The 26,695-nt window shown below is 59.4% G+C and overlaps 1 protein-coding gene across 3 annotated transcripts; it reads right to left on the reverse strand.

Moving 5' to 3' along the window:
* Positions 1-175: 175 nt before the first annotated feature.
* On the reverse strand, positions 176-26,471 carry TJP3 (tight junction protein 3). Of its 3 annotated transcripts, none has more exons than XM_069497543.1 (21): positions 26,277-26,471; positions 13,817-13,873; positions 13,604-13,713; positions 12,874-12,976; positions 12,403-12,754; positions 10,753-10,856; positions 9,550-9,709; positions 9,179-9,287; positions 8,560-8,618; positions 8,229-8,295; positions 7,869-8,025; positions 6,675-6,783; positions 5,871-6,108; positions 5,067-5,278; positions 4,136-4,231; positions 3,079-3,149; positions 2,443-2,653; positions 2,259-2,359; positions 1,488-1,805; positions 762-808; positions 176-381 (listed from the first exon to the last, which is right to left on the reverse strand). In XM_069497543.1, the coding sequence occupies exons 2-21, from the start codon at positions 13,862-13,864 to the stop codon at positions 279-281; spliced, it is 2,775 nt and encodes a 924-aa protein (XP_069353644.1). In that variant the 5' UTR covers positions 13,865-13,873; positions 26,277-26,471; the 3' UTR covers positions 176-278. The 3 variants fall into 3 exon arrangements, with proteins under 3 accessions (XP_069353644.1, XP_069353635.1, XP_069353652.1); XM_069497534.1 differs by lacking the exon at positions 26,277-26,471 and adding an exon at positions 18,185-18,202 and having other exon boundaries at positions 8,545-8,618; XM_069497551.1 differs by lacking the exons at positions 10,753-10,856; positions 12,403-12,754; positions 12,874-12,976; ... (1 more) ...; positions 13,817-13,873; positions 26,277-26,471 and having other exon boundaries at positions 9,550-10,267.
* Positions 26,472-26,695: the final 224 nt, after the last annotated feature.

The following is a 26,695-nucleotide window of genomic DNA, read 5'->3' on the forward strand; positions in this document are numbered from 1 at the left end:
CTGGGCCGCCTGGACCCCAACGGATTCTTGGCCCTAATATATTTTCTGATTTACAAATTAAAAGCTTATCGAACGGGCAAAGCCTCACATCGTGGTCTCTGGGGCCGAGAGAAGGTCGGAGGCTCAACCCTCTGGCCCTGCCTGGAAGCTGCTAGAAGCCCATGCTGCAAAAATACTCTTTATTAACGAGCAGGTGGAGGGAGGCAGGTTGCGGGTTCTGTACGGGCAGCCAAGTCCCGGCTCTGACCCAGGACGGGCCATTGGGCAACCTGGGGGGGTCACAGGTCAGTGGCCGGGCCCCACTCGTAGCCGTCTTCGTCAGAGGACTCCATATCTCGGGCTCGTGTGAACTTTTTCTTCAGGGCTTCTCGCTCATAGGTCCTGGGGGTCAGGAAATAGGACAGGTGCTGTGATGGGGAGGGTGTGAATTTGCCCACCATTAATGGGCGCACAGCAAGTGTGGGCAGAGATGAGCAAATCTGGCCATTCATGGGTAGGGCCTTGTTAACAAACTCCTATGTACCCTTCAAAGCCCCAGCTGCAATGTCCCTTCTTTCAAGAAGCCTTCCCAGCCCTCCCAGGAGGATGATTCCTACTCCTTTGCCCCGATGACACAGCATAAAGTGGTCTGTTAGGCTCTGTCATGCCCACTAGCTAGGAGCACCTTGGAGGCATAGCTTGGTTCTAGATATCTTCAACCCCAAAGTCTGAGTCCCAGGGAAAGGGCTGAGGGCCCCCAACCTGGAGGATGGGGCTCTTACCGCATGCTGTCCTGTCGCCACTGACCCTGGGGGTGGCGGGTGCCCAACTTGAGAGAGAGAGGAGGTTCACAGTTACCCACAAAGTGTAATAAGCAGAGATCAGTGGCCGCCCCCATCCCACCCCCCTGTGCTTGCTGTGGCAGCGCGGGCCCCGGGCGTTCTGACTACCCAGCGTGTCTGCGGGTCATCCCCAATGTGAGTGAGAAAACTGAGGACGGGATAAGAAAAGGCCTTAGCCGGGATCTCCCAGCCTGTTGGCCAAGGCAGACTCGCGTGTCTCATCCGTGCACGTCCTCAGAGGGCTGTCGTCACAAGTTCATGTGCGTAAAGTGCTTAGAACGGTGGCTGCCCCATAGGCAGGCTGCCATGGACCGTTGAGCAGGTTGGGCACTGCACAACCCCAGGGACATCGTTAGAGAGGGTCTGGAGGAAGGGTTCTGCTGCCTTTGAATTCACAGAAAGGTACAGACAGCCCCGGGTAGACTAAGAGCTAAATAAACATTTGTTCCTATTAAAACACCCAGCTACTATGTGGCAAGACGTGGACCACACGTTGAGTTTTTACAGCCACCCTGTGATGTTGAGTCTGGTACCATCCATCACTGTGTCCTAGGTGAGGACACTGATGCTCAGAGAAGTTAAAATACAGTTAAAATGGCAGCCCCCTGGCATGTGTCTCTGCCCCTCCGAGACCCTTGCTGGGGCTGCCCCACCTGCCCCGCACACCTGGGTGCCCCGGCGAGCGGAGATTGTCCCATGATCCCTCGGGTTCTGGGGCTCGTCCGCCTGCACGGGCTCCGAGGACCGGGCCAGGGCTGGGGCCGGGGGCTCATCCACGTCTGTGTGGGGCCCGCCCTCGCCGTCCGTGTAGCCCTCGCCGTCCGTGTAGCCCTCGCCGTCCGTGTAGCCCTCGCCGTCCGTGTAGCCCTCGCCGTCGGTCTCCTCGTTCTCGCTGTTGACCCGACTGTCACAGCTGAGGTCGGCGGCGCTGTCCGCCAGGCCGCGGTGAGGGAGGTCCAGGTTGTTGTCCGAGGAGCCGTCCAGCTGCAGGTGGGCACAGATGCTGCAGTGAGACCCCTCTACACCCTGGCCACGACCCCAGCAGCAGCAGCCCCCACCCAGACCAAACCCCCAACCCGGGACGCCCCTCTTCAAACTCCAGTCCCAAACCGGGCAAAGGCCGCCAACCCTCAACCTCAGCCTTGACCCTTGACCTCAGCACGGGTTCAGACGCTGACCTTGATCCAAGGCCCAGATGCCAAGTCTAAGCTGAACCTGGACCCTCGACTCCAGCCGCAAGAGGAGACCCCATTCCCAAAATCAAGTTCCCCCGTCTCAGCCCCCCAAGTACCAGGCTGAGATGCTAATCTCAGGCCAAATCTTGACCCTGGCCACGACGCTGACCCTTGACCAAGCCCCAACTCCAGAGGCCCCGAACCCGGTGGGGGCCAGGCGGTGACTGGGGCCCCTGAGTCCCCACCGCCCACGTGCCGGTACCTGGTCCTCGGCCGTCCAGATGGGCCGGGTCTGCTGCTCTCGGATGGCGGCCTTGAGCTCCTGGTACCAGGCCTCATTCGTGCCTTGCAGGAGGATGGTGGCTGCGGGGAGGGGTATCGGTGTGGCGCAGAGGCTCGGGCCAGGGCCCCCCTGCCCACCCCGCAACACCCAGCTCCCCACCTACCCGTGAAGAGGTGGCTGCTGTGCTTCCGCAGCTTCTGGGCTTGTGCGTAGAGGCGGCGCGTGCTGCGGCGGGAGGCGGGCGCCAACCACTGGCGCAGCGCCTTGAGGGCCACCCGGCTCTCGGGGGCGCAGAAGACCACGATGGGGTAGTACTGCACGTAGTTGAGGCGCTCGATCGCTGACGGGGTCACATCCAGGAGTGCATGTTTGTCCTGGCCCGGGCGCAGGTGCAGGAGGTGGGGGATTAGTGGAGGAGACAGAAGGAGAAAGAGACAGACAGTGGAGACAGAAACACACCCATAGATGGGAAGATCAGAGAAAGAAAGATGGAAAGACAAAGAGTCTGAGGTCAGAGTGGACCCAAGCCTTTCACACCCACAGGCCAGCATATTACGGGTGGGGGCTGGTAACATCCCAGGCCATGGCATCTTGGACACCAAAGCCCCAGTTGGAGTCTCTGCCTCTGCCCAGGGCTTGCTGTTGTGTGACTTTGTCTCCTTCGGGCCTCCACCTCACCACGCCTCTAAGGGGGCCCCGTGGGAGATCACACTTGTGGGGCGTGGGGTGAGAACAGGTCAGAACGCGCAGTGGGATGCCCCAGCCTCAGTTTCCCCATCCATGAAATGGGCCTGCTTACTTTCTCTGCGATCACCCGCACAGTGTCCAGTTTGATGATCTTCGAGGGGCTCTCTGTCCTCGACACGCTCTCTGTGGAGGGGATAGGTGACCAGCAGCATCAGGGGGGCAGCCCCCTCACCTCTAAAATTCATGGCGACCTGCCCCTCCCCTGCTCAAGAACCCACCATGGCTCCCCATGGCCTTTGAGAGAAATTCTAACAGCAGCAGCAGCGCCCATTGGCCACATGCAGACACTGCACTCAGCAGAACACAAGGGTTCTGATTTCTCCACATCCTCGCCAGCACTTGTGATCTTCCGTTTTTTGTTTTGTTGTTTTGTTTTTTTACTTTTTGAACCATTTAAAATATTTAAGTACCATTGTTAGCTCCTAGGCCCAAAACATAGAAAGTGGGCCAGATTTGGCCTGAGAGATGTAGATTGTCAGCTCCTCTATTTTAATTGTTTCTGTAGTTGTTCATTCTTTTTCTTTTTGAGATGGGGTCTTCCTATGTTGCCCAGGCTGGTTTCAAACTCCTAGACTCAAACGATCCTCCTGCCTTGGCCTCTTGAGTAGCTGGAACTATAGGTGCCTGCCATCATGCCCAGCTAATTTTTCTATTTTTTTTTAGTGATGGGGTCTTGCTATGTTGCCCAGGCTGGCCTAAAACTCCTGGCCTCAAGCGATCCTCCAGCCTCAGTCTCCCAAGTCATTGGGATCATAGGTGTGAGCCACTGCACCTGGCTCTAGTTGTTCATTTTTGGTCTCCTCTGGGGAACTTGCCTGTCCTGTTCATTGGTGTAGTCCAATAAACATCTCTTGAACACACAAAGAAACGGGTGGCACCTTGTCTCAATTGGCAGTGGCTACCTGGCGATCTGTGTTAAGAAGGATTCTGAGGTTCTACCCAGACAAACAGTGCCAAGATTGATTGAGCATGTCTAGCCTGGGCATTGGAGAGGGAGCTGGTGGCCCATCTGCCTCATATCTGCCATCATGGTTCTAACTCCTTACCCCCCACAAAAGCATCAGTGAAACGACTGACCAACAAGGTTGCCAGGGGACCTGGTTTCTCACCTGCGATTTCGAATTGGTCGGGCAGCTCAGCAGTTAGCTTGTGCATAGCGATGTCCGCCACGGGTCCCAGGATCACCACCGGGCGCTTGAAGCTGGCTGAGGGGCAGAGAAACGATGACAAGAGTCAGAATCCCACATGCAGCAGACTGCCAGCATCTTGTGTGATGACGTCGACACTTCCTGTATGGAACAACCTATGTGGGCAGGTGCACGGCTGCCCAGCCAAAGACTACGACTCCCAGCCTGGCTGGCAACTAGGGTGGCCATGTGACTAAGTCCTGGCCCATGGGATACAGGCAGGATGGACCTGTGAAAGTGTGGGTTATCCGCCTTCAATCCCTTCCCCCCTGGCTGAAACGAGGACGTGGGGGCACCTCCACCGTCTTGGGCCACACAGCAAGGTGGGAAGACAAGATGGGAGGAGCAAAGTTCTGCAGTGACATCATCACAGCTCTCTGCGGCCTCCAACTCCTGGGCTCAAGTGACCCTCCTGCCTCAGCCTCCCGAGTAGCTGGGACTACAGGCGCCACCACCACATCTGGATATTTCTTTCTATTTTTAGTAGAGATGGGGTCTTGCTATGTTACCCAGGCTGGTCTTGAACTCCTGAGCTCAAGCAATCCTCCTGCTTTGGCCTCCCAGAGTGCCGGTATTACAGGCGTGAGCCACCGCGCCTGGCCTATTTTTCCCTTTTTTAGCATTATACACATGCCTTGCATTATATTTCTGTTGGAAATAGGAATTGAATTTTAAGGAATGAACCCTCTTCCTGTCTCTCTCGTCCCCCTAAAACAACCCAAAGTGGGTATTTTGGCGGAAGGAGGGCGGCAAGGACTGTGCCTTTTGGCAGCTGGAGGTTGGTGACCATGTGCGCCAGGACCTCCTGACCTCCCCGCCGCACTGCAGCCCCCGCCCCCCTCGCACACCACACCTTCTCGGAGCACCACTCGCTCATAGGGCGGGTAGTGGCCCTGTCTGGTCAGAGCCGACAGGTCCTCGCGGCTCCTCTGCGTGGTCCTCTTGGCACCTCGACGAAGGCCTCGCAGCCGCCAGAACTCGGCGCGAGCGCTGGGGCCGGCTGAGGAGCCCGGCAGAGCCCCCACGGCGCGCTGCGCGGCCTCCAGACTGGCCAGCTGCTCCGCCCTGCGGAGAGGGGACAACTGAGCCCTGTGGTCGGCAGAATGACAACCCCACAGACGTCCCTGTCCTCATCCCTGGGACCTGGGCTATGCCACCCCGCATGGCAGAAGGGAACCTGCAGGTGGGATTTAGTTAAGGCTATTGAGACGGGCGGTCACCCTGGGTGACCCGGGGGCCCAGTGTCAGCGCAGGGTCCTCCCACGAGGGGGCAGGAGGGTCGGAGGCAGAGAGACTGGGAGACGCTGCGCTGCTGGCTCTGAAGGGGGAGGAAGGTCCCCGAGCTAAGGAACATAGGCGGCCACTAGACGCTGGGAAAGGCGGGAGCGGGTCTCCCCCTGGAGCCCCCAGGAGGGACCGGCCCCGCCACGCTTCGGTTCTAGGACCGTCCTCCAGTGAGAGGATAAGTCTGTGTTGTTTAAAGACACTGACTTTGGGGTCACCTGTTACAACAACAGGAACTGGTTCAGTTGCCAACCGGGTCCCACCCTGAGCCCCCTGCAGGCCTCTCTGGAGGGACCCAGCAATGCCGCTAAGTAGTGCCACCGTGGCTACTTCCAACGGGGAAACTGAGGCCGGGGTGGGGCGCGGTCCCCACCTGCTCTGGTTGGGAATGACGCCCCGCTCTTGCTCTCGGAGGTCACGACCCATGCGCACCGCCAGCCAGTGGCCCCCTCGAGCGTGGCTCAGGCCGGGGCCCGAGTACAGCGTGTCCAGCACGTGGAAGACGTCTCCGCGGGTGAAGCCCAGGCCGGACGGCAGGCTGGGCTCCAGCTCAAAGTGTGTGCGGATGTAGAAGGAGTCGCCCACACGAGACTGCACCATCTTCCGGAAGACTGGGGACGGGCGAGGCCGCGTGAGCCGCCTGGATCTGGGCTGCCCCGAGACAGTGGGCCTGGCCGTGGGGACCCCCCCCCCCGGGGGGACTCGGGGGAGGCCGCGTGAGCCGCCTGGATCCGGGCTGCCCCGAGACAGTGGGCCTGGCCGTGGGGACCCCCCCCCCCGGGGGGACTCGGGGGAGGCCGCGTGAGCCGCCTGGATCCGGGCTGCCCCGAGACAGTGGGCCTGGCCGTGGGGACCCCCCCTGGGGGGACTTGGGGGAGGCTGCGTGAGCCGCCTGGATCCGGGCTGTCCCCAGACAGTGGGCCTGGCTGTGGGGACCCCCCCTGGGGGGACTCGGGGGAGGCCGCATGAGCCACTTGGATCCGGGCTGTCCCGAGACAGTGGGCCTAGCCGTGGGGACCCCCCCCGGGGGGACTCGGGGAGCTGTCCATGCAGGGGCCGGGGGCCGGGGTGGCGGGTGCGCACACCCACCTGCCTGCGCTCACCACCGGGCGCACAGCCACGCGCTCCGGGAGCACGCCGCGCACACACGCGCACGCACGCCTATCCACGCACTTACTGTCCTGCTTCCGTTGTGTCACCAACTCGATCTCCTCGCCCGGCGGCAGCCCCAGCAGGAACTGCACGGCCTCCTCCCGCGTCAGGTTCTGGAAGGGCGTCTCGTTCACCTGCCGGGAAGACAGGGCAGCGGTGGGACGGGGCGCGGGCTCCGCCCGGTGGCGCACGAGATCCCAGACGCTCCTCCAGGCAGAGCCAAGCGGCCGTCACGGGCCCTGGCAGTTAGGGGCGGCTTTCTGACCGGGGTGTCACCCGGTGGCCGTGTGATGTCGTGACACAGACAGCTGAGGGCATCGCAGGGACATGAGAATCTTGACACAGAGACAAGGCACAGGCGCAGCGCTCACTACACGGACAGCAGGTCGTGGGGAGACGTCACCCGCAAGACGTGGGGACGGGCTCCCCGCACTCGGCCCGGGGGAATTTTGTGATACGCTCAAAAGAGCTGGGACATAGTTGCATGGTCACAACAGGGACAACAATACATGGACACAGACAGTGGGTCAGTGGCCACAGATGTTACTTTCACGGTCGTTTTTTTCTTTTATTGTACATACTGGCATCGGGGTCGTGACACGGGTGTCAAGGTTGGACTCCCACAAGCAAACTCTAGTGGAGATTTTTTTAAAAAAAAACCATGACCTTTGGGCAAGTTGGTAACAAGTTTTCACCCAGCCACCCTGTCACTGGGGTGATGACGTGGAACGTGGCGGGCGGTGACTCCACCGCCAATTCAGGACTCAGACTGCAAGGTCGAGACACACGAGGTCAGGGGAGGGACAGTGGGGACGGGACCTGGTGACCGAGGAGCAGAGGAGACAGGCTGGGGATGAGACGGGGCAGGGACAGAAATGGGGACATGGTGAGGGGCCGTGGACCCTGCAGACGGTCATGACACGGCCAGGAAGGCGGGACCCAGGCGAGGTGACGACACAAGATTCGGGGGCGTTAGCGCAGAAAGTGACCATGTGGATGTGGGGATCACGGGAGAGGAAGTGACATGGCACTGTGGTTAGGACACACGACACGGTCACGACACGGTCACCAATGACACCGTCCTGACTCAGCCGACAAGGTCACGACACAGGCAGGGAGACATGTGAGTGTCAAACGCCCCCCGGGGTCTGGACCTCCCGGGTGGACCCCAGGGGAGGACACACGGACCGTGCCCCACACAGGCAGGACCCCAGGGCACCTGCAAGATCTGGTCTCCCTCCTGGATGCCCTGCCCGTCGGCCGGGCTGCCCGCCTGCACGCCCGACACGAAGATGCCCACGTCGTTGCCCCCGGCCAGACGCAGCCCGATGCTCGCGCCCTTCGGGAAGCAGACCACCCGCGTGTCGGGGCTGTACCTGCGAGGGGAGGCAGCGGAGGGGTCAGACCAGAGTGGGGGCACAGGGCGGGTGCTGGGCATCTTTGGGAAAGGCCCTGCCCCCTCCGGCCTCAGTTTCCCCATTCGACACCCTGGTGCAGGAAGGCGGGGTTATGCTGATGGCGGACGCAGCCCTGGGATGTGGGAGGGCTGAGTGGGTGCGATTTTTTCTGGGGTACCTACCCACGATCCTCCACGCTCTGACCGCTGGGCACCCTGTGGATGTCACCACTGCGCTCCCTGGGTGAGTCTGAAATGGACGAGCCAGTCTCTGTCCCCGAGCACGCTGACTCGGCCCAGCCCCCAAACCTTCCTTTTAGGGAGTCCTAAAATGCCACTTGGAGCACTGTCACCCACCTCTGTTCCTTCTCAGGAAACCATGGCTGACCTCTTAGGCTCGTGCCAACCTTCCCCCCTCCCCGCCCCCTCTCTGCCTGGAACAACGTTGCTGGCAGGGATCAGAAAAATCAGGGGAGAGGTGCTCAGAGTCACCACTCACCTGCCCTGCACTCACCTGGCTCCGAGACCGCTCTAGAACCCCGTGACCTTTCCCGCCGAGGCCGGGGGCTGTCTCTGGAGGGGAAAAGATTCGGAGTGAGTCAGGGGTGGGTGTCAAGGGCTGATTTTTTTTTGTTTGTTTAAATTTGTAAGTTATCTGCACCTGGATTTAAAGCCCTTGAGCCGTGGGGCGGCTGAGACAAGTCTGCCACACTCAGGCCCGACTCAGAATGAGACAGGGTCTCACTGTGCTGCCCAGGCTGGAGTGCAGGGCTGTCATCACAAGCCCACCTCCTGGGCTCAAGCGATCCTCCTGCCTCAGCCTCCCAAATAGCTGGGACTACAGGTGTGCACCACCACGCCCGGCTAATTTTTCTGCTTTTCGTAGAGACGGGGTCTCGATCTTACTCGGGCTGGTCTCAAACTCCTGACCTCAAGCGACCCTCCCGCCCCGGCCTCCCAGAGTGCTGGGATTACAGACGTGAGCCACCGCGCCCGGCAAGCTGCAGGAGTTTCGAGGAATGTGCTAGAAATATAGGACTGTACCCTCAAGGCTACCTGCTAGTTGGAAAAGAGACGCCCGCATGTTCCCCTCTCCCTCCTGCCTGACTGTTCTGGCTAACAGCGGTACGTACTGGGGGGAGTCAGTCTCGCTGGCCTCCGGGGTCCTCCGCCCGTGGCGGGGTGGTGGCGGGATGTGGGACGGTGGCGCCTGTGATAGCTCCGAGCCGAGGTCTGAGATGTCTGTGGGGGGCGAGTGCATCTCATCAGCTATCGGCACGTCTTCCAGACTGGACCCATTTCACAGAAGGCCCTATTGAGGCCCCTCTATGCAAAGGGCCTAGAGCACAGCCAAAGGCCTGCTGTGTGGCCTTGGGCAAGTCCCTATCACTCTCTTGGCCTGTTGCAGCCAGGCTCACCAACCCTACTCGACACTGCGTGGCGCGCCCCACCTTGTCCCCACGCTCATTCAACCCCGAGCCGGGGCCTGGCTCCCCGACCTCACCCTCCAGAAGGGAGCTGTCGCTGTCGCTGACGACGGGCGGGATGTTCACCAGGAATTGCCTTCGGTCCCTCAGCACCAGCAGGGTCAGCTTCCCTTCCGACTTCTCGATCAGCCGCCGCGTGTCGCTCAGAGACAGGTTCTCACTGGACACCCCGTTGATCTGAAAGGGGCCGGGACGGCAGAGAGGCGGTGAGTTCACGAGAGGTGAGAGCACTGGAAACAGATAGCTTGGGCGGGGGGAGACTAGAAACACACATTCCCCAGGGGTCTCTAAAAACAGACACTTCTTAGGGAAAGTGCTAGAACCGGATTCCTGCTGTGAGTGGAGACCACACCAAGAGCTGACTGTCCACAGATTTCTAGAAACAGACAATTTTCTAAGAGGGGTAGGGGACATAAGGGAAAAAAATTAGAAACATATCAACTCTCCTTTTTCCTAAGAAGTGGAAATTTCTCGGGGACACTAGGAACAGATCTGAGGGTGACATTATAAACAATCCTAATTGGGGGAGAGGGAGTGGCTACTTACAGATGCTGGCAACACAATCTCGAGGGGGGCCTAGAAACAGACATCTCAAGGTGGATTAGACACATACAATTCCTAGAAAGAACTTAGTGTCACCTCCGCAAGCCCCAGGAATCCATTTCTAACATTTTCCCTTGGGAATGTCTGTTTTCAGGAATCCGGGGAAATGTGAGCTCTAGTGCGTCCACCAAGTTACTGTTCTAGTGTCTGCCCCAATATGCTAGAAACAGATGATTCCTGGGGGTCGCTAGAAACAGACAACTTTGCAGAGACATGAAACGATCCGCTGAAAGGAGTTTGGAAATCAAACAGGAGGAATTGCTAGAAACAGATTTTCAGGAGCGAAATCTAGAAAGATTTGGGGCTGTCTGGGCTGTTAGTATCCAACCACCTGGGGTGGGTCCTGAACTCAGCATGGTAGCCAGTTGGCCACATGATTCTGCCGCCAGCTCGGGGGTACGACAAAAGAACGTTCCCCAAGGGGATACTAGAAACAGACATTTGGCAGTGGATTAGCAGTAGCTGGGGAGAGAGGGGGTTTTGTGCCCAGCCGTCTTTAACCTTTCAGAACAATCAACAGCCCAGAGGTAAATGGTTCAGGGCCTGGCTCTGCCGACCTTGCCGTGTGACTTGGTGGCCCTGCCTGCCCCCACGGGCCGGGAAGAAGCCCAGCGCACCTGAAGGATGAGGTCTCCTTCCTGCAGCCCGCGGTGCTGGGCGGCCAGGCCCGAATCCGTGATGTGCTTGATGAAGATCTGACTTCCCAGCTTGACCCCGAAGTCTGTAAGAGGGAGAAGGGAAACTGAGGCAGGACGCCCGAGACTGGAGCCTGTGGGCGTCCTCCTGCGGTAAGTATGGAACCCAAGTGCGGACCCTCCCTTCCCAGCACCCTGATGGCGTCACAACGAGAACGCTGGTGTCCCCTGTGGAACTGAGATCCGACAGGGTTAGTGAGGTCTCCACCGGAGGGAGGGGGTCAAGCGGGGGCATGGAGTGCAGGGTCCTCGCGCTGCCGGTGGTGTCGCAAGGCACAGCCCAGCGACAGGACTCCATTCATGACATCACAGGTAGAGCTTCCGGGCTGTGAGTCTTGTTATTAAAATTGGCTCACGCCTGTGATCCCAGCACTCTGGGAGGCCGAGGTGCGAGGATCGCTTAAGGCCAGGAGTTTGAGACCAGCCTGGGCAACGTAGCAAGACCTCGTCTCTACAAAAAATAGAAAAATTAGCCAGGTGTTTTGGCGCTTGTAGTCCCAGCTACTCGGGAGGCTGAGGTAGGAGGATCGCTTGAGCCCAGGAGTTGAAGGCCACAGTGAGCTGTGATGATGCCACTGCACTCCAGCCTGGGTGACAGAGCCAGACTCTGTCTCAAAAATAAATAAACAAAACAAAATAAAATAAGGAGGAGTGTATAATCAGGGCAATTTGAGTCTACGCTCCCAGGTTGCAATCCTCAAGCTCGGCCCAAATAAACTCTCTACTTATATATTTTTTTTTTTTTAAAATTACAACGAGATGAACAGACATTCCAAGGCCATTTGTCACATGATGACCAGAATTCTGAGGTCACGGTGCTGCCGTTGACTGGGGACAGGGTCTGGAGCAACATCCCCGTTGCTGACGGGACGATGGGAATTCTAACATCGTGACCATATCGCTGTCACGACGTGAGTCTCCTGTGGCTGCTGCAAACAATTGCCACAAACTTCGTGGCTCTCACACAATATAGAGGTGTCACCTCACAGTCTGGGAGTCCGAAGTCTGCGATTTTAGTCTTTCATGGCTAAAATCAAGGCATGGCAGGGCCGGTCCTTCCTGGGGGCTCCAGGGGAGAACCCGTCTCCCGCCTTTCCCAGCGTCTAGCGGCCGCCCGCGTCCCTCGGCTCGGGGCCCTTCCTCCCCCTCCAGAGCCAGCAGCGCAGCGTCTTCCAGTCTCTCTGCCTCCGACCCTCCTGCCCCCTCGTGGGAGGGCCCTGCGCTGACACTGGGCCACGTGGGTGATCTAGGGTGACCTCCCATCTCAACGTCCTTGACCTAATTCCATCTGCAGAGTCCCTTCTGCCATGCGGGGTGACATAGCCCAGGTCCCAGGGAGTAGGACGGGGCGTCCTTGTGGGCCGCTATCCTGCCAGGACAGTGCTGCCCGTTTGGGGCCGCCCCGCCCCGCCGCGCCCCGCCCCGCCCCGCCCCCACTGCGCCCCGCCCCGCCCCGCCGCGCCCCGCCCCACTGCGCCCCGCCCCGCCCCGCCCCCACTGCGCCCCGCCCCGCCCCGCCGCGCCCCGCCCCGCCCCGCCGCGCCCCGCCCCGCCGCGCCCCGCCCCACTCACCTTCACTGTCGTTCCTCCTCACCAGCACGGACTTCACCGGCTTCGTCAGCACGTCCTGCTGCGGCAGCCGCTTAAAGCCGGACACCAGGGCCAGCCCGTTGGCGGCGGAGCCACCGCCCGGGCTCCTGCGCCCGTGGCTGCCAGCCCGGCCCCGGCGGCCAGCCCTCGGCCGGCGGGAGCGCTCACCCCAGGAGCGGCCGGAGCCGCTGGACGAGTCGCCCTCGTAGCCCCGGCCGTGGTCTGCGTCCTCCAGCCGCCGGGGCCCGTCCTCCTCGTCCGAGCCCTGGCGCCTTGGGCTGGAGGGGCTGGCCCTGGTGGCGGGCAGCTGGATCTTCCGGGGACGCTTCACTGTCTGTCAGGGGAGGGGACAGGCGGGGTCGGCTGGAGGCAGGGGACAGGGGACAGGGGAGGCTCTGCCCCACCATGGGCTGGCGCCGGGGGCAGCCCCCTCCCACCCGGCAGCCCACTCACGATGTTGGCCATCTTCGTGCAGGTCTTGAGTATCTGAATGGCAAAGGAGGCGGTGACATTCTGCATGGAGACCCCATTCACCATGACGATTTGGTCCCCTGTCCTGTGGGGGGAGGACAGTGGGTCTCAGAGAGGCGGCCTCATAGGGCAGCCCCTCACACCAGGCCTTCCCAGGAGGGTGGGGATGGGGAGGGTCCCTGGCACCTCTGGGTCTACAAGGCCTGGTTCTAATTCGTTGGTGTCCCCAGGTTCACAAAGACATTTATCCCAAGTCCCCCGCTTCTGCTTTTCCGCCCCCTCCTTGCAGTCTGCGTTTCATATTCTCTCTCTCTCTCAGCCTGGGCTCCAATGCTAGGATGGGCGAAGCCATATCACCCGTCAGCCACTCGGGGCCCAGAGCCATTTTATCAACATAATTCCCAGGAGCCTCCCCCTCCTGCCAAGGGCTCGGAATGCTGGGTCTCTTTCCCTCCTGCCAATAAAAAACAAAACAAAACAAAACAAAAAGATGGTTTCCAGGACTTCACGTTCCAGGAGAGCCCTGGGGTCGCTCTGACCCCAAGAATTTACCAGGAAAAGCCTTTCAAAGGCCAAGTTGGTGACAGTCCTGCTGCCAGCTCAAGCCTTGTGTTGACAGTGCCAGAAGGTGCCAGGCACTGTGCAGCCTCCTAGCTTTGCCCACACAGCCCCCCACCCCCACCTGCCAGAACCCAGCTGCCTTGATACCCACTGTAGTCTGCCCTCGGCCGGCCCCCCGGGCACCACATCCGACACAACCACAGAGCCGCTGGGCCTGTCTCGGCCTCCGGAGATCGCAATGCCGAAGCCCCGGCGGGGGTCCTGGGGGAGGAGGAGAGACCGGAAGAGCTCTTGTTTCCCCTCCTTCGAGCTGGCACTAGGCCACCATGCCCTCAATGCCCAGGCAGGGAGAGGGAGGCCTCACCTTGCTGATCGTGGCCGTGTGCTGCTCCCAGATGGTCAGCTCCTCCATGTCTGCCACCTGGTCCAGGGGAACAGGGGACGGTCATCAGAGCATTTGGGGGTCCACAACCCTGGGTGGGGAGTCCGGCTCTGACACACTCGTGGTTGGAACCTGTGGGCAAGTTGCTGCCTCTCTCGGGACCTCAGTTTTTTTGTCTGCAAAATGGGTCTAAGCCAGTGGTTCTCAAATAGGGGTGACTCCGTCCCCCAGGAGACACTGGGCAATGTCTGGGGGGATTTATGGTTGTCATGATGGGGGGGGAGGGGAGGGGTACTCCCTGCCTGGAGTGGGTGGAGGCAGGGAAGCTCACCGCTCAGTACCTACAGTGCCCAGGGCAGCCCCACCCCAGAGGGTGATTCAGCTCTGAATGTCAGCAGTGCCCAGGGAGAGAGATCCTGATTTAATTGAACCAAACAGCAGTGGGAGCAGAGAAAAGGCAAGTTCTTGGTCCCTTTCCCTGTGGAAGGTCCAGCTCAGTTTCCTGGGGAGGACCTAGCCAGGCCTGCCAGGCCCAGGGAGCTCCCTCTGCCCCAGCCACACGGGCCTCCTCATTGCGCCTCCAGCACAAGGCATGGTCCTGCCCCAGGGCCTTTGCACAGGCTGTGCCCTCTGCCTGGAACATTTTTCCCCAAATTCCTCACCTTCTTTTGCTCAAATGTCACCTCCTTGGTGAGGTCGTCCCTGACAACTCTGTTTAGAACTGTAACCCCCTCCCCCCCACAACAAACCACCTAATCCACCTTTTCCTGCTATAGTTCTCTTCACAGAACTTGCCACCCTTTGATATTTTCTAGGTTTGCTTTTTTATCGCCCAGGCTGGAGTGCAGTGGCGTCACCACAGCTCACTGCAGCCTGAACGCCTGGGCTCAAGCGATCCTCCTGCCTCAGCCTCCCGAGTAGCTGGGACTACAGGCGCCACCAGCACGCATGGCCCGCTAGGTTTTCATTTTATCTGTCCACTGCCCACGTCTAGAATATCAGTCCCGGAGGGCAGACATGCCTGTCCGCCTTGGGTCACAGCCCAGTCCCCGGTTCTCTGTCTGGAACAGCACCTCGGTCACAGCCGAGATCCAGCACGTGTTTGCTGACTGCATGAATGCAGCACTTCCTCTGTGCCAGCTGCGTTACACACACTATCTCATTTAACTCACTCGTGGAAGGGGTATTCTGTTATCCCCCTGTGACAGATGAGGAAACCGAGGCACGGAGTGGTGAAGTCACCTGCCGGGGCAGCAGAGCTGACGGAGGGTGGGGCTGGGGGAGGCGTGGATCCTGTACATTCTGTTATTTTCACGCCCATGGTATAGGTTACAGCACCAGCCTCCACCAGGCTCAGGTGCAAGGTCACCTGGCCACGCCTCCCCCCTCCCTACCCCGCCGCGGGCTGCTGAGAACACGCCCAGTTGGGGGGGCGGGGCCTGCAGCAGTGCCTCCCCTTCCCCCAGACCAGTTTCTGGCTTGGCACAGCGGGTGGGCGACGCTCCCTGCCCAGGGGCCTCCCCTGGCGCGCTCACGTGCCTTTCCTTACGATCTCTGGGATCTCCCGGAGAGCAGCATTCCTGGCCCCCGCGGAATGGGAAGCGGGCTGGACAGGAGACGAACAGGTGAGGGCGGGGCCCTGTGGCCACCAGGGAGAGAGGGCCCCCCCCCACCCCACCCCCGCTACGCAGTTCCTGGGAAGCAGGGTCGGCGCTCAGGACTGACACTCAAATCCGCTGTCTGCCCCTGGCTCCCGGTGGGGGTGCCTCTCCCAGCCTCAGTTTCCCCATCTGTATAATGGGCACCTCCCCCCGCCCCATCTTCCAGGGATAGGGCGCAGGAGGGCGTGAAATCAACGCATGAAGAAGCAGAAGGAGCCTGCGGAAATGGCAGCAGATGTTTTTGCGGGAAAAACACAATGGCTTTCTTCTTTGCGCCATATTAATAAGTTACACCCGTCCTTGCCCACTGCGAGCGAGTTCCCATCCGTTTAATCCTCACGGTGGCCTCAGCAAGAGGCACTGCTGCTATTCCTACTTTACAAGGGAGGAAAGGGAGGCCCAGAGAGGTTCAGTCACTTGCCCGGGCTCACACAGCAGTGCGCCCTCTCTCTTAATCGCCAGGGCCCAGCGGCCGCCTGCTTGTTTATTTTTTCCTTCTGAACTTATTTTTCAAAATGGTCTTTTTTTTTTTACTTGCTTTGATGTTATACTCCATGTCACTACATAGGCCCCCCGGAATTTTGATGTCCTGGTTTTATTTTAAGAAACAGCCCCTAGGGAACCAGGGCCCTGGGAAGGGGAGCATGCAGGTGGCCCGGGCTTGTCCTAGCTTGTGTGGGTTCGTCTCCATGGATACCGTAGGCTTTGTCTAAAACCCTCCAGGGCTCCCGATCCCCTTGGGATTAAGCCTAACCAACCCCAAAGCCCACCTCATGCTGGTTCACCTCCAAACCTTAGCCCCGGCTGTCCCCTGCGTCTGTGACACCCTTCCAAGGACTTCTGCACGGCTGGCCCCTGCCACTGGGGTCTTGGCTCAAATGCCACCTCCCCAGGAGGCCCTCTTGGACTACCCCAGCTGACCAGTCTTCTCTGGTACCATATCATTCTTCCCTGATTTGTTTATTAGTTTTTAAAACCATCTTTATCTGGCCTTTCCTCTGAGGCTGTGAAGGCACAGGGTGTCTTTCTGAGCACTCAAGGCCCAGGTGAGCCCATCAGCACCTCCTGGGACTCCTTTGCAGGCCCCCTGGCAAACTCCTATTCAGCCTGCACAGCCCTAGTGGTATGCTCTCTTCCTCCACGAAATGAGTCCTCAACCCCTGCCCCCCATACACACCCCTTACATTCCTCCCTCTGGCCCAACCGTGATTATGGGGGCCTGGGACATCAGAACCCTGCTGTGTCTGCCCACACGCTCCCGATGGGCAGGGCTGGGGGCCAGCCAGGACCCCGGCACTGTCCCCCATAGGACCAGCCACGGTGGGGAAGAGTTTGAGGATTGTGCAAATGCTGAAAATAAAAGGCATTTGGGGCAGGGCACGGAGGCTCACGTGAGCCTGTAATCCCAGCACTCTGGGAGGCCGAGGTGGGAGGATCACTTAAGGCCAGTAGTTCGAGACCAGCCTGGGCAACATAGTGAGACTCTGGTCTCTACAAAAAAAAAAAAAGCACTTCTCTAGAAACTCAACCAGGTGTGTCTTGAGGTCCTAGTCCCCTTAGCCCCACCACTGTCAAGGTGAGCTCCGAGAGGCGGGGCCTGGCCCTTTGTCCCCGGCCCCGCCCACTGGACACAAACACTGAAGAGGAGAGGCCCCAGAGGGACCCAGAGGGGACAGGCCTTTACCAAGTCACACAGCTGCAGGGCAAGTGGCTCCCAGGTGGCCAGCCCCTCTCCCTGTGCCCGCCCCACCTCCCGGAACAATGGCAGAGGGGGAGGTTGCAAGACTCTGAGAGCCCTTCCTGGTCGTCTGGAAGGAGTTGGTGGCAGGAACCAGAACTGCCTGGCCCCAGGGCTTGGGGCGGTGTGGCCTGGGGCCAGCCACACACCCACGGGGACTCAGCCTACCCTTCTCGAGCCCAATCTGAGACCCAGGATGTGGGGGTGTGAAGAGCCGGTGGGGCACGTGGGGGTGGGATTCCATGCCTGGACGGTGAGGTCCCTCCAGAGACACGGCGATCGCCCACCCCAGCCAGGGTGCTGGTCCCAACTGCTGCCTCTACCAGGTAATGCAGGTGAACAGCTCTGTACACAGTCGGCACCCAATAAATGGTTGAAACAGTTGCGCAGCCTCCTCACATGCACCAAAGCCTCCCCAGCCCACACAAGAAGTCACTGCCCACCTTCCCAGCTACTGCGTGCCAGCGGAGCCCGGCTGCATACCCCCGGGGACAGGGACGGGGACGGGGATGGGCGTGAACGTCTCTGCTGGGCACCTACTGTGTGCACCAGGCTCTTCAAATACGTTTATCTCTTGTAATCCTCCCCTCACTCTTTAAAATGACAATCGCCCATTTTGCAGATGAGGTACAGACAGGTGTTCGCTCATGGCCCAAAGTTACACAGCCGTAGTTGGCAGAAAAATCCGGATTTGAACCCAGGTTGCGGGGTAAGGGAGGCTGACCCTGGGGCAGAGGAGGTGGCCTTTGTGGGTCGGGGGGTTGGGGTGGGGGCACAGAAGCAACTCGCTGTGCAGCCTGGGGCGAGCCACGGCATCCCCCTGGGCCTCAGTTTCCCCATCTGTTAAGTAGGTAGGGGGTATTCTGGGGTCCTGGGTCCGACTCCCAAACCCCGCCTCGCCCCCCACCCCAGCCCGGTCCCCTCCCCCTGCCGCCTGGGCAGGCTACTCGCCTGGAATCTCACCGCCATGGTCCACCCCGGGGCTCTCCAGCGCCCCTGCTCCGGGGGGGGCCTGGAAACAGTCAGTGGGCCCCCACCCGGGTTAGGGGGGGACGCTGGGGAGGGTCCCGGCGGGGCGGGGGCCCGGTTGTCGCCCTCCTCCCGCCAGCTCCACAGCTCCCAGCTGCACCTGCCCCTCTTCCTCCTCCAGGTCCCCGGCCGGCCCCGCCCCTGCCCAGACCCGCCTCCGGGACGCCTCCGTCCCCTCCCGCCACCTCCTCCCGTCGCAGGCTCCAGGCTCGGGCGGGACATCCAGGCCGGATTTTCCGTCCAGCCGGGCACCTGCCCGCGGCCGGGGCTGGAGACCGGCCGGGCGCGGCCGCAGGGAAGACCCGGCAGGGACGTCCTCCGCGCTCGGAACGGAGCCCGCGACGTGGAAGGGTTTTCCATCCGCGAAATGGGCGCGTTTTGAGGTTCATCGAGGAGACCTCCTGGATGAGGGATTTGTCGAGGACCAGGGACCCCCAGGTCTGTCTCGGCCACTTATCTCTGGGAGGTTCACCCCATTTCACAGAGGAGAAACTGAGGCCCCGGGAGGCCAGGGGCATGGACTTTCTGAAGATGCCCAGCGGCCGCCACGCACTTTTCCTGTGCCCCGGGCTCCTGCACACCTGCACGGGGCGAGGTCCCCAGCTGGGGAGGGCAGGGAAGGGGCAGGGCGGGAGCAAAGGTCGCGGCTTCCTTCCCACCCAGCCCAGCCTCGCCCCGGGCGCCCGGAATTCCGAGATTCCCAAGATAGCAAGGACAGGACCGGGCTAGGAATCCCTCTACCTGGGGATGGGGGAGGGAGGAAGTCACCTGGATGGGCGGGACCGGTGGAGGCTCCGCCCACACATTCCTTACTGTTAAAAAAGCCACCCTGAGCCTGACTGTGCCCCACCCTGCCCTAAGGTTGAAGGCGCAAATCCGGATATAAACACGGCTTCCCAGCGGCCTCCGGGCTGGGCAGGGAGAGGAGTCCCACATCGTGGCAAAGGGGAAGGCAGAGAGAAAACTGTAGCAGGTAAGGAAAGGCTTCTTATGGGAGGCGGGCATTGCAGCTGGGGTTTTGAAGGTTGGTTAAGAGTTTGCTAAGTGAACGAGACAGACGATATCAAATCTTTGATGCCTGCGTAGATGACTTCTCAACCCTCCCCTGAGATTCTACCCAAAACACTAGCCCAGAGGCCCCTGTCAGCCAGAGTTAGCCCCGCAGGGGCCTCCAAAGGACCCCCAAGGCAATAAACTTTTGCAAAAGCCCCTTGTAGGGATCCACTTGGAACCTCAGGATCAGGAGGGTTCTAATCCCAGCTCTCTCACCTATTTGCTGTGTGACCTCGGACAAGTTACTTCCCCTCTCTGTGGATCAATTTCCACCTCTGTGATTGGGGAAAATAATACCCCCTACGCCACAGAGTGGTTGGGAGAATTAAAGGGGGCCTAGCATAGATGCGACCTGCTGCCCCATCCTAGCTGTGTGTCCTCCTGCAAGCCACTTCCCACTCTGTGCCTCAGTTTCCCCACCTGTAAATGGGCATAATAATGTGCCAGCCTCCAAGGATTAAATGAGTGAATGTGCAGAAGATGCTGCCCCAAGCGTTGACTGGTCAGTGCTATTATTTTTATCCGCGAATCTGGCACAGATATTTCATGGATGATGAAGCCGTGTCCAGAGATGTCCCCAGGCTCGCTGGAGGTTGCACAGCAGGGGCTCCTGCAGCCCCAAACTCCCTCCACGAGCCCTGCTGACCCAAGATGGAAACACCCTTCAGGGAGCTAAGGCTTGCTGAACGCCTACTGTATACCTACAGGCCTCTCAGCCTTTCCCGGTGTGACGTCCCAGGACACGTAGTCTCCCTCCAGCCACCCTCCGCTGTACTCTCATATCGGTGCCCTGCTCAAGAACACTCAATGGCTCCCTAGTACCAACCTTGTGTTCAAATCCAGGGCTTTGGAGAGGGGCGTGGCCGGTGCTGCCCCAGAGGCCTGAGACCACCACCCCGACCTCCACATCACCCTAGGGAATCGCAACTCTGCCTTTCATCAATCCCCCTCACCGATGCATTCATTCATCCATCCACTCAGTCATTCACTCAACAAGAACGTCTCAAGCCCCCGCTAGGCGCCAAGTGTGTGACGAGATCTGATCAGGGACCAACTTTCCACCCGAAATTGCAGGGCCAACCTCAGGCAGGAGGGGACAGCGCTGCTGCTGCCAGAGGGGGTGGGGCAGGGAGGGTGCAGGGGACCTTGGGTCCCGGAAGTATTGCTGGGATGATCCTGCTCCACCCGCTTCTGGGTGCTTGGGGGGAAACTGAGGCCCAGAGAGCAGGGCCTGGGCTGAGGTCCCCCAGTGAGCCACGGCCACCAGGAATGATGGGAGCCCTGGGGGAGTGTATGCCGGGGCTTGGGGTCTTCCCGGTTCAGGTGGCTTTGCTGGGCTGGACCAAGCTGAGATACCATCTGTGGCCTAACAGGTCTGACCGGAACCCAGGAATGCCCTGAAAGAGCTCTACAGCCCCACGGGCTCAAGCTCATTCTTTTAGTACTCATTGAGCACCCTCTGTGTACACCCGATGGAGCCTGCAGGGCTGATGAGACAGACCCAGTGGAAGACCCTGGTCCTTGGCGGAGACAGACAATAATTGAAAAATCACATATGTACATTGAAAAGTGCAAGCCAGGCTTCCTATGGTATCCACTAGGGAGACTTTATCCCGGCCAGGGGCGCATGGAGGGCTTCCCTGAGGAGGTGGCACCAGAGATGAGAACTGTTTTGTTTATTTTTTTTGAGACAGAGTCTCACTCTCTTGTGCTGTGGTGTCAGCCTAGCTCACAGCAACCTCAAACTCCTGGGCTCAAGCGATCCTCCTGCCTCAGCCTCCTGGGTAGCTGGGACTACAGGCATGCGCCACCATGCCCAGATAATTTTTTCTATTTTTAGCTGTTTGGCTAATTTCTTTCTATTTATAGTAGAGGCGGGGTCTCGCTCTTGCTCAGGCTGGTCTCAAACTCCTGAGCTCCCGCCTCAGCCTCCCAGAGTGCTAAGATTACAGGCGTGAGCCACCGCGCCCAGCCGAGAACTGGGTTTTGATAGGTGTGACTTAGGTGAGAGGGATCCAGGCAGGGGACAGTTAGAGCTGCAGGAGGTGAGGGAGGAGCCGTGGGAGGTCTGGGAAGGGTGTTCCAGGCAGAGGAACAGCCCGTGCAAAGGTCCTGGGGCAAGACGGCACCTGGCATGTGGGAGGCACAGCGAGGAGGCCCATGTGGTTGGAGCAGGGTGAGGGAGAAAGAGAGAGAGGAGGGGAGGGCAGGGAAGGGACAGGGCAGGTCGTGCAGGGCCTGGTGGGCTGCAGGGAGGACTTGGGCTTTTGACCACCAGGGAGGTGGGAGCCATGGAGAGCTGTGGGCAGAGGAGGGATGGGCCTGACTCAGGTGCTCATGGGCGCCCTCTGGCGACTGCTGCGAGGACAGACTGCAGGGGTGGAGGTTGGGAGCTGGGGACTAAGACAGAGGTGACTGCGTTGGCCCAGGTGGGCGATAGCAGGGGCAGCTAGGCAGAGGCAAGACAGGGGACAAGTGGGCGGATTGGAAGCATTCGGAAGCAGAGCCTCTCAGACTGGCCGACAGACAGGATGTGGCAGGTGAAGGGAATCCACTCCCAGGTAGGGGTTGGGGCCTCAGGAAGGTGGGAAGGAAGCTTCCTGGGATGGGGCAAGAAGGTGGGGGTAGGGGAGGCAGCTGTGGCTGGACAGAGACGTTCTTGGGAGGTCACCAAGGAGCCAGTGCAGACGGAAGTGGGAAGACCCAGGCTCCGCCAGGAGCCTGCAAGGTATTTATTGACTCTTTTTTCTTATTCCTGCTGTGCTGTAGTTACTCTATTTTTTTCTGTAATAACTTCGGTACCAATATATATATTTTTAAGAGACAGGGTCTCACTCTGTCACCCAGGCTGGAGTGCAGTGGCATCATCATAGCTCACTGCAGCCTCCAACTCCTGGGCTCAAGCAATCCCCCTGCCTCAGCCTCCCTAGTAGCTGGGACTACAGGCACATGCCACCACCCCCAGCTAATTAAAAAAAATTTTTTTTTTTTTTTTAGAGATGGGGTCTTGCTATATTGCCCAGTCTGGTCTCAAACTTCTGGCCTCAAGCAATCCTGCTGCCTTGGCCTCCCACAGTGCTGGGATTACAGGCGTGAGCCATTGCACCTGGCTTTTATTTTATTTTTTAATAAACATTTTATTTTGGACTAATTTTAAATTTACAGGAAAGTAAATACACAGAATTCCCTTACACGCCTCACCAATTCCCCAAACACGAACGTGTTCTGTTATTACCGTGGTATATTTGTCACAGCTGAGAAACCAACATTGCCACGTCCCTATTCAGGAAGCTCCAGCCTGGATCCAGGTGTCCCCTCGAGCCCTTTCCTGCCCCAGGGCCCTGTCCAGGGTCCCACGTGGCATTTAGTCGTCAGGTCTCCTCACGCTCCTTTGGGCTGTGACCGTGGAGCTGTGACCGTGTCTGTCTTTCCTCATTCCATGAACTGAACGGTCTGGACTGGACCTGTCTTTTGTAGAATGTCCCTCAGGGTGGGGTTATCTGATGTGTCCCGCATGGCTAGACGGGGGTGATGGCTTTCGGGGCCCCTGGGAGGTTTTGGGGAACTTGTGTGGAGAGGTGAGGCGGCAGCAGAGACTTGGGCGGCCAGGTGACAGGGCACGCCCCGTTCTGTGGGTCCAGAGGGCAGCCTCGCCTTTGAGGAAGGATAGATTCTGGGTGTGCAGGCTCTGCCGCCAAGCACCTGAGGGCTGAAGAATGTCCCAGGGTTGGCAATGTGGGGGTGCTGGGGGACCTTACAGGGGACACTTTGGTGTAGAGGGGAAGGAAGGTCAGAAGGGGGCCATAGAAACTTCTAGAAGCTTGGAGTGTGGGATGCAGCTCAGAGGACTCCCCAGAGGGTGTTTTTACCCCCAAGACGGGAGGATGCCTGAGCTGTAGAAGGAAGCTCTGCAGCAGGGGGAAAGAGCAGTGCCCGGCACAAATTCTAGCCTCTGCCTCAGTTTCCTCATCTGTAAAATGGGATTCCAGTTCTGACACTGAGCAGTATTTTGGGGGAGGCTCAAAAGTTTAAGCAGGCCGGGCGCAGTGGCTCATGCCTATAATCCCAGCACTCTGGGAGGCCAAGGCAGGAGGATTGCTTGAGGCCAGGAGTTTGAGACCAGCCTGGACAACACAGCAAGACCTCATCTCTAAAAAAAAAAAAAAAAAAAACAGTTTTTAAAAATTAACAAGCTGGGCTGGGCGCGGTGGCTCACGGTAATTACACGGAAACGCCTGTAATCCTAGCACTCTGGGAGGCCGAGGCAGGCAGATCGCTTGAGCTCAGGAGTTCGAGACCAGCCTGAGCAAGAGCGAGACCCCATCTCTACTAAAAATAGAAAGAAATTAGCTGGACAACTGAAAATATATAGAAAAAATTAGCTGGGCATGGTGGCACATGCCTGTAGTCCCAGCTACTCGGGGGGCTGAGGCAGGAGGATTGCTTGAGCCCAGGAGTTTGAGGTTGCTGTGAGCTAGGCTGACGCCATGGCACTCTAGTCTGGGCAACAGAGTAAGACTCTGTCTCAAAAAAAAAAAAAAATTAACAAGCTGTGGTGGTGCGCACCTGTAGTCCCAGCTACTCGGGAGGCTGAGGCAGGAGGATCCCTTGAGCCCAGGAGTTGGAGGTTGCTGTGAGCTGTGATGACGCCACAGCACTCCAGCTTGGGCAACAGAGTGAGACTCTGTCCCAACAAAAAAGAAATTCTCCTTTGAGTAGGCTGTAAAATCTTCCTGGTTACCATGTTAATTAATGAGCTCAGGAAACTCTTAGAGCACCTGTCTGTTTTATATTTGCATGAGAGTTATGATGTTATGTTTTGGTGAAAAACATCCTTTAACATCATAAAACCAAAAGGCTTTAGGTCAGCATTTAAAGCTCTGACCCCTATTCCAGCCCCAGCATCGCCCACCGGGACCAACCTAGTCTCCTCCTAGCTGATCCCAACTCCCACCCTAACCCCCCATGGTCTGTCGTCCCAGATGCAGCCACCAGAGGGCACCTGTGAGCACCTGAGTCAGGCCCATCCCTCTCCCCACAGCCCTCCATGGCTCCCACCTCCCTTGGGGTCAAAGCCCAAGTCCTCCCTGCAGCCCACCAGGCCCTGCACGACTCGCCCCATCCACTCCCCGTGCTCCCCTCCTCCCTCTCCCCCCTCCTCACTCTGCTCCAGTCACACAGGCCTCCTCGCTGTGCCTCCAAACAGGCCAGGCACTGTCCTGCCCCAGGGCCTTTGCACCGGCGGTATCCTCCTTGGAATGCCCTTCCTCCCAATATCAGCTGGGCCAACTATTCATATTCTTCAAGTCTTTGCTCAAAAGTCACCTCCTGTATGATCACTCCCCAATCCTCCTACTTATAATTAGAAAACGTACTTATTACGTTTCTTGTCTGTCTCCTCCCACGACAGTATAAGCCTGGCAAGAGCAGGAAGCTTGGTCTGTCTCGTTGCCAGCTGAATTGCCAAGGCCTGGTAACGACACCCCTGGCACACAGTAAGTGCTCAATAAATGCCTGTTCACTGCCTGGGTGGCTCCTCCCCCCAGCCGTGTATTCCACTAACCTCAGCCCATTCCAAAGGGTGTCAGGCTCCGCCCTGAGCAAACACCGCCGCCCTGGCCCCGGGCCAGGCCTGCAGAGGAGGAACAGGCACCCAGGCTCCCGCCTCGGACTTTCCCCGGCACTCAGGGCCGCACGGAAGCACGAGCCAGGTAGGCCACACTGTTTCTAGATCTCAGCTGGAGGGGCCAGACCTCCCCCCCGGCTCTGCATTCGACTCTCGGACTCTCGTCTGCCTGACATTTCTAGTTTACTGTGCAGCCCCAGGCAAGTGGCTGCCCTTCTCTGAGCCGGCGTTCGTCATCTGTCAAACAGGGAGGCGGAGGGACAGTGGGACTGGACTTGTGCCCTGAGTTTCGATTTGGGGTGGGACAGCTCACTCTCACCCCCACATGACCGAGAGTCGTGATTATTTCCTGCTCTCAGCAGCCCTGTGACGTGGTCACTCTCACTATCCCCATTTTATGGAGCGGAAAACGGAGGCCCAGACAGACACCCAGGCAGAGGGGTGGGATCTGACAGTGGAGATGTGTGTCCCACCCCCACAGCTCCCCGGGGGCTCCTCAGGGCCACATAACACCACCCCCCCCCCCCGCCATGACCCCAAATGCCCGCCAGCTCTGTGCCCCACCATGCAAACACTTGTCACCTGTGCCTCCCGGCCCTGGTCCCCAGGGGGTTGGGGGGGACCTCTTGGCCCTGGACAAAGACCTGAAGTGCAATCGGACACTGGGCTCACGGGGAAGCTCCCTCTGTCCTCCCCTTTGGGAGCAAATGACCCAGAAAAAACTCCTGCCGCCGGCCCCTCCCCTCTCCAGATCTGGGGTCTCCTAGACCCTTCGCAGCTGCCCCAGAGAAGGAGTAAAGCAGCTGGCTTCACCGCCGAAAGCTCCCGAGGTCCCAGCAGTGAGATCGGGAGGTGGAGGGTGGGGCCTGCAGTTGTTTGAAAACTTGGAGCCTCTTTATAAGTTCAGGGTGCTCCATCCGGGACGCTGAGGTCCCAGCCTGCCCTACCTGTCACCTCCTGGCCACTGTCTCAGGCTGCAGGAAGTAAACCCAGCCTCCTCCCCACCCCCGACTGACATCCCTTCCCCCTCGTCAGTTTGGGGGATCAGAGCCCAACCTGTGCCCCTCGGCACTCCGCCACCCCCTGCCGCACCTGGGCCAACAATGACCCTTTTAAAAGTCTCTGGCAACATTGTCCTGGGCAGGCCGCCAGGGCCAGTAACTGCCGGGCAGATAATCCCTTAGAAACTATGTCAGATGCCCACGCAAGAGTGTCGGTTTCCTCTTCCTGGGGAGCTAGGGGGAGGCCATTGAGGGGTCCCAGGACCCTGAGGTGGGGGAACCCAGTTTGGACAATGCCTGCAGGGCAGAAGGCAGAGCAGGGCAGGGGACTCACCTGTCCAGGAGGCTGGGTGGCCTCTGGGCCTGCGGCAGGAGCCAGGGCCGGGGTGCCCGCCTGGCACGGGGGGTGGGGACGGCACCCGAGGCTGGTGGCTCTGGCTTCCCCACCTGGGTGCCCAACTTTTCCTCGGTCGTGGTGGCAGGAGGCGGAGAGGTCCTGTGCGGGGTGGCAGCCACAAGCGAGAAAATGTGCACAGGCTGGGTGTGAGGGAGGCCGGCCAGCAGGCTGGTTGGGTGTGTGGCTCTGTCGGAAGGTGCTCTCACGTGGGAGCAGCTGGCTTTAACCCCTGCCTGCCCAGAGGCTAGGGACACCGAGTCCTTCACCTGCCTGGGAACCGGCACGTAGTAGGTGCTCAGGGAAACGTCTGTTGAATACAGTCAGGAATGAATGGGCCACACCTCCCGGCTCCCCGC

The sequence above is a fragment of the Eulemur rufifrons genome, chromosome 2 (assembly GCF_041146395.1).
Source record: "Eulemur rufifrons isolate Redbay chromosome 2, OSU_ERuf_1, whole genome shotgun sequence".
Classification (NCBI taxonomy): Eukaryota; Metazoa; Chordata; class Mammalia; order Primates; family Lemuridae; genus Eulemur; species Eulemur rufifrons.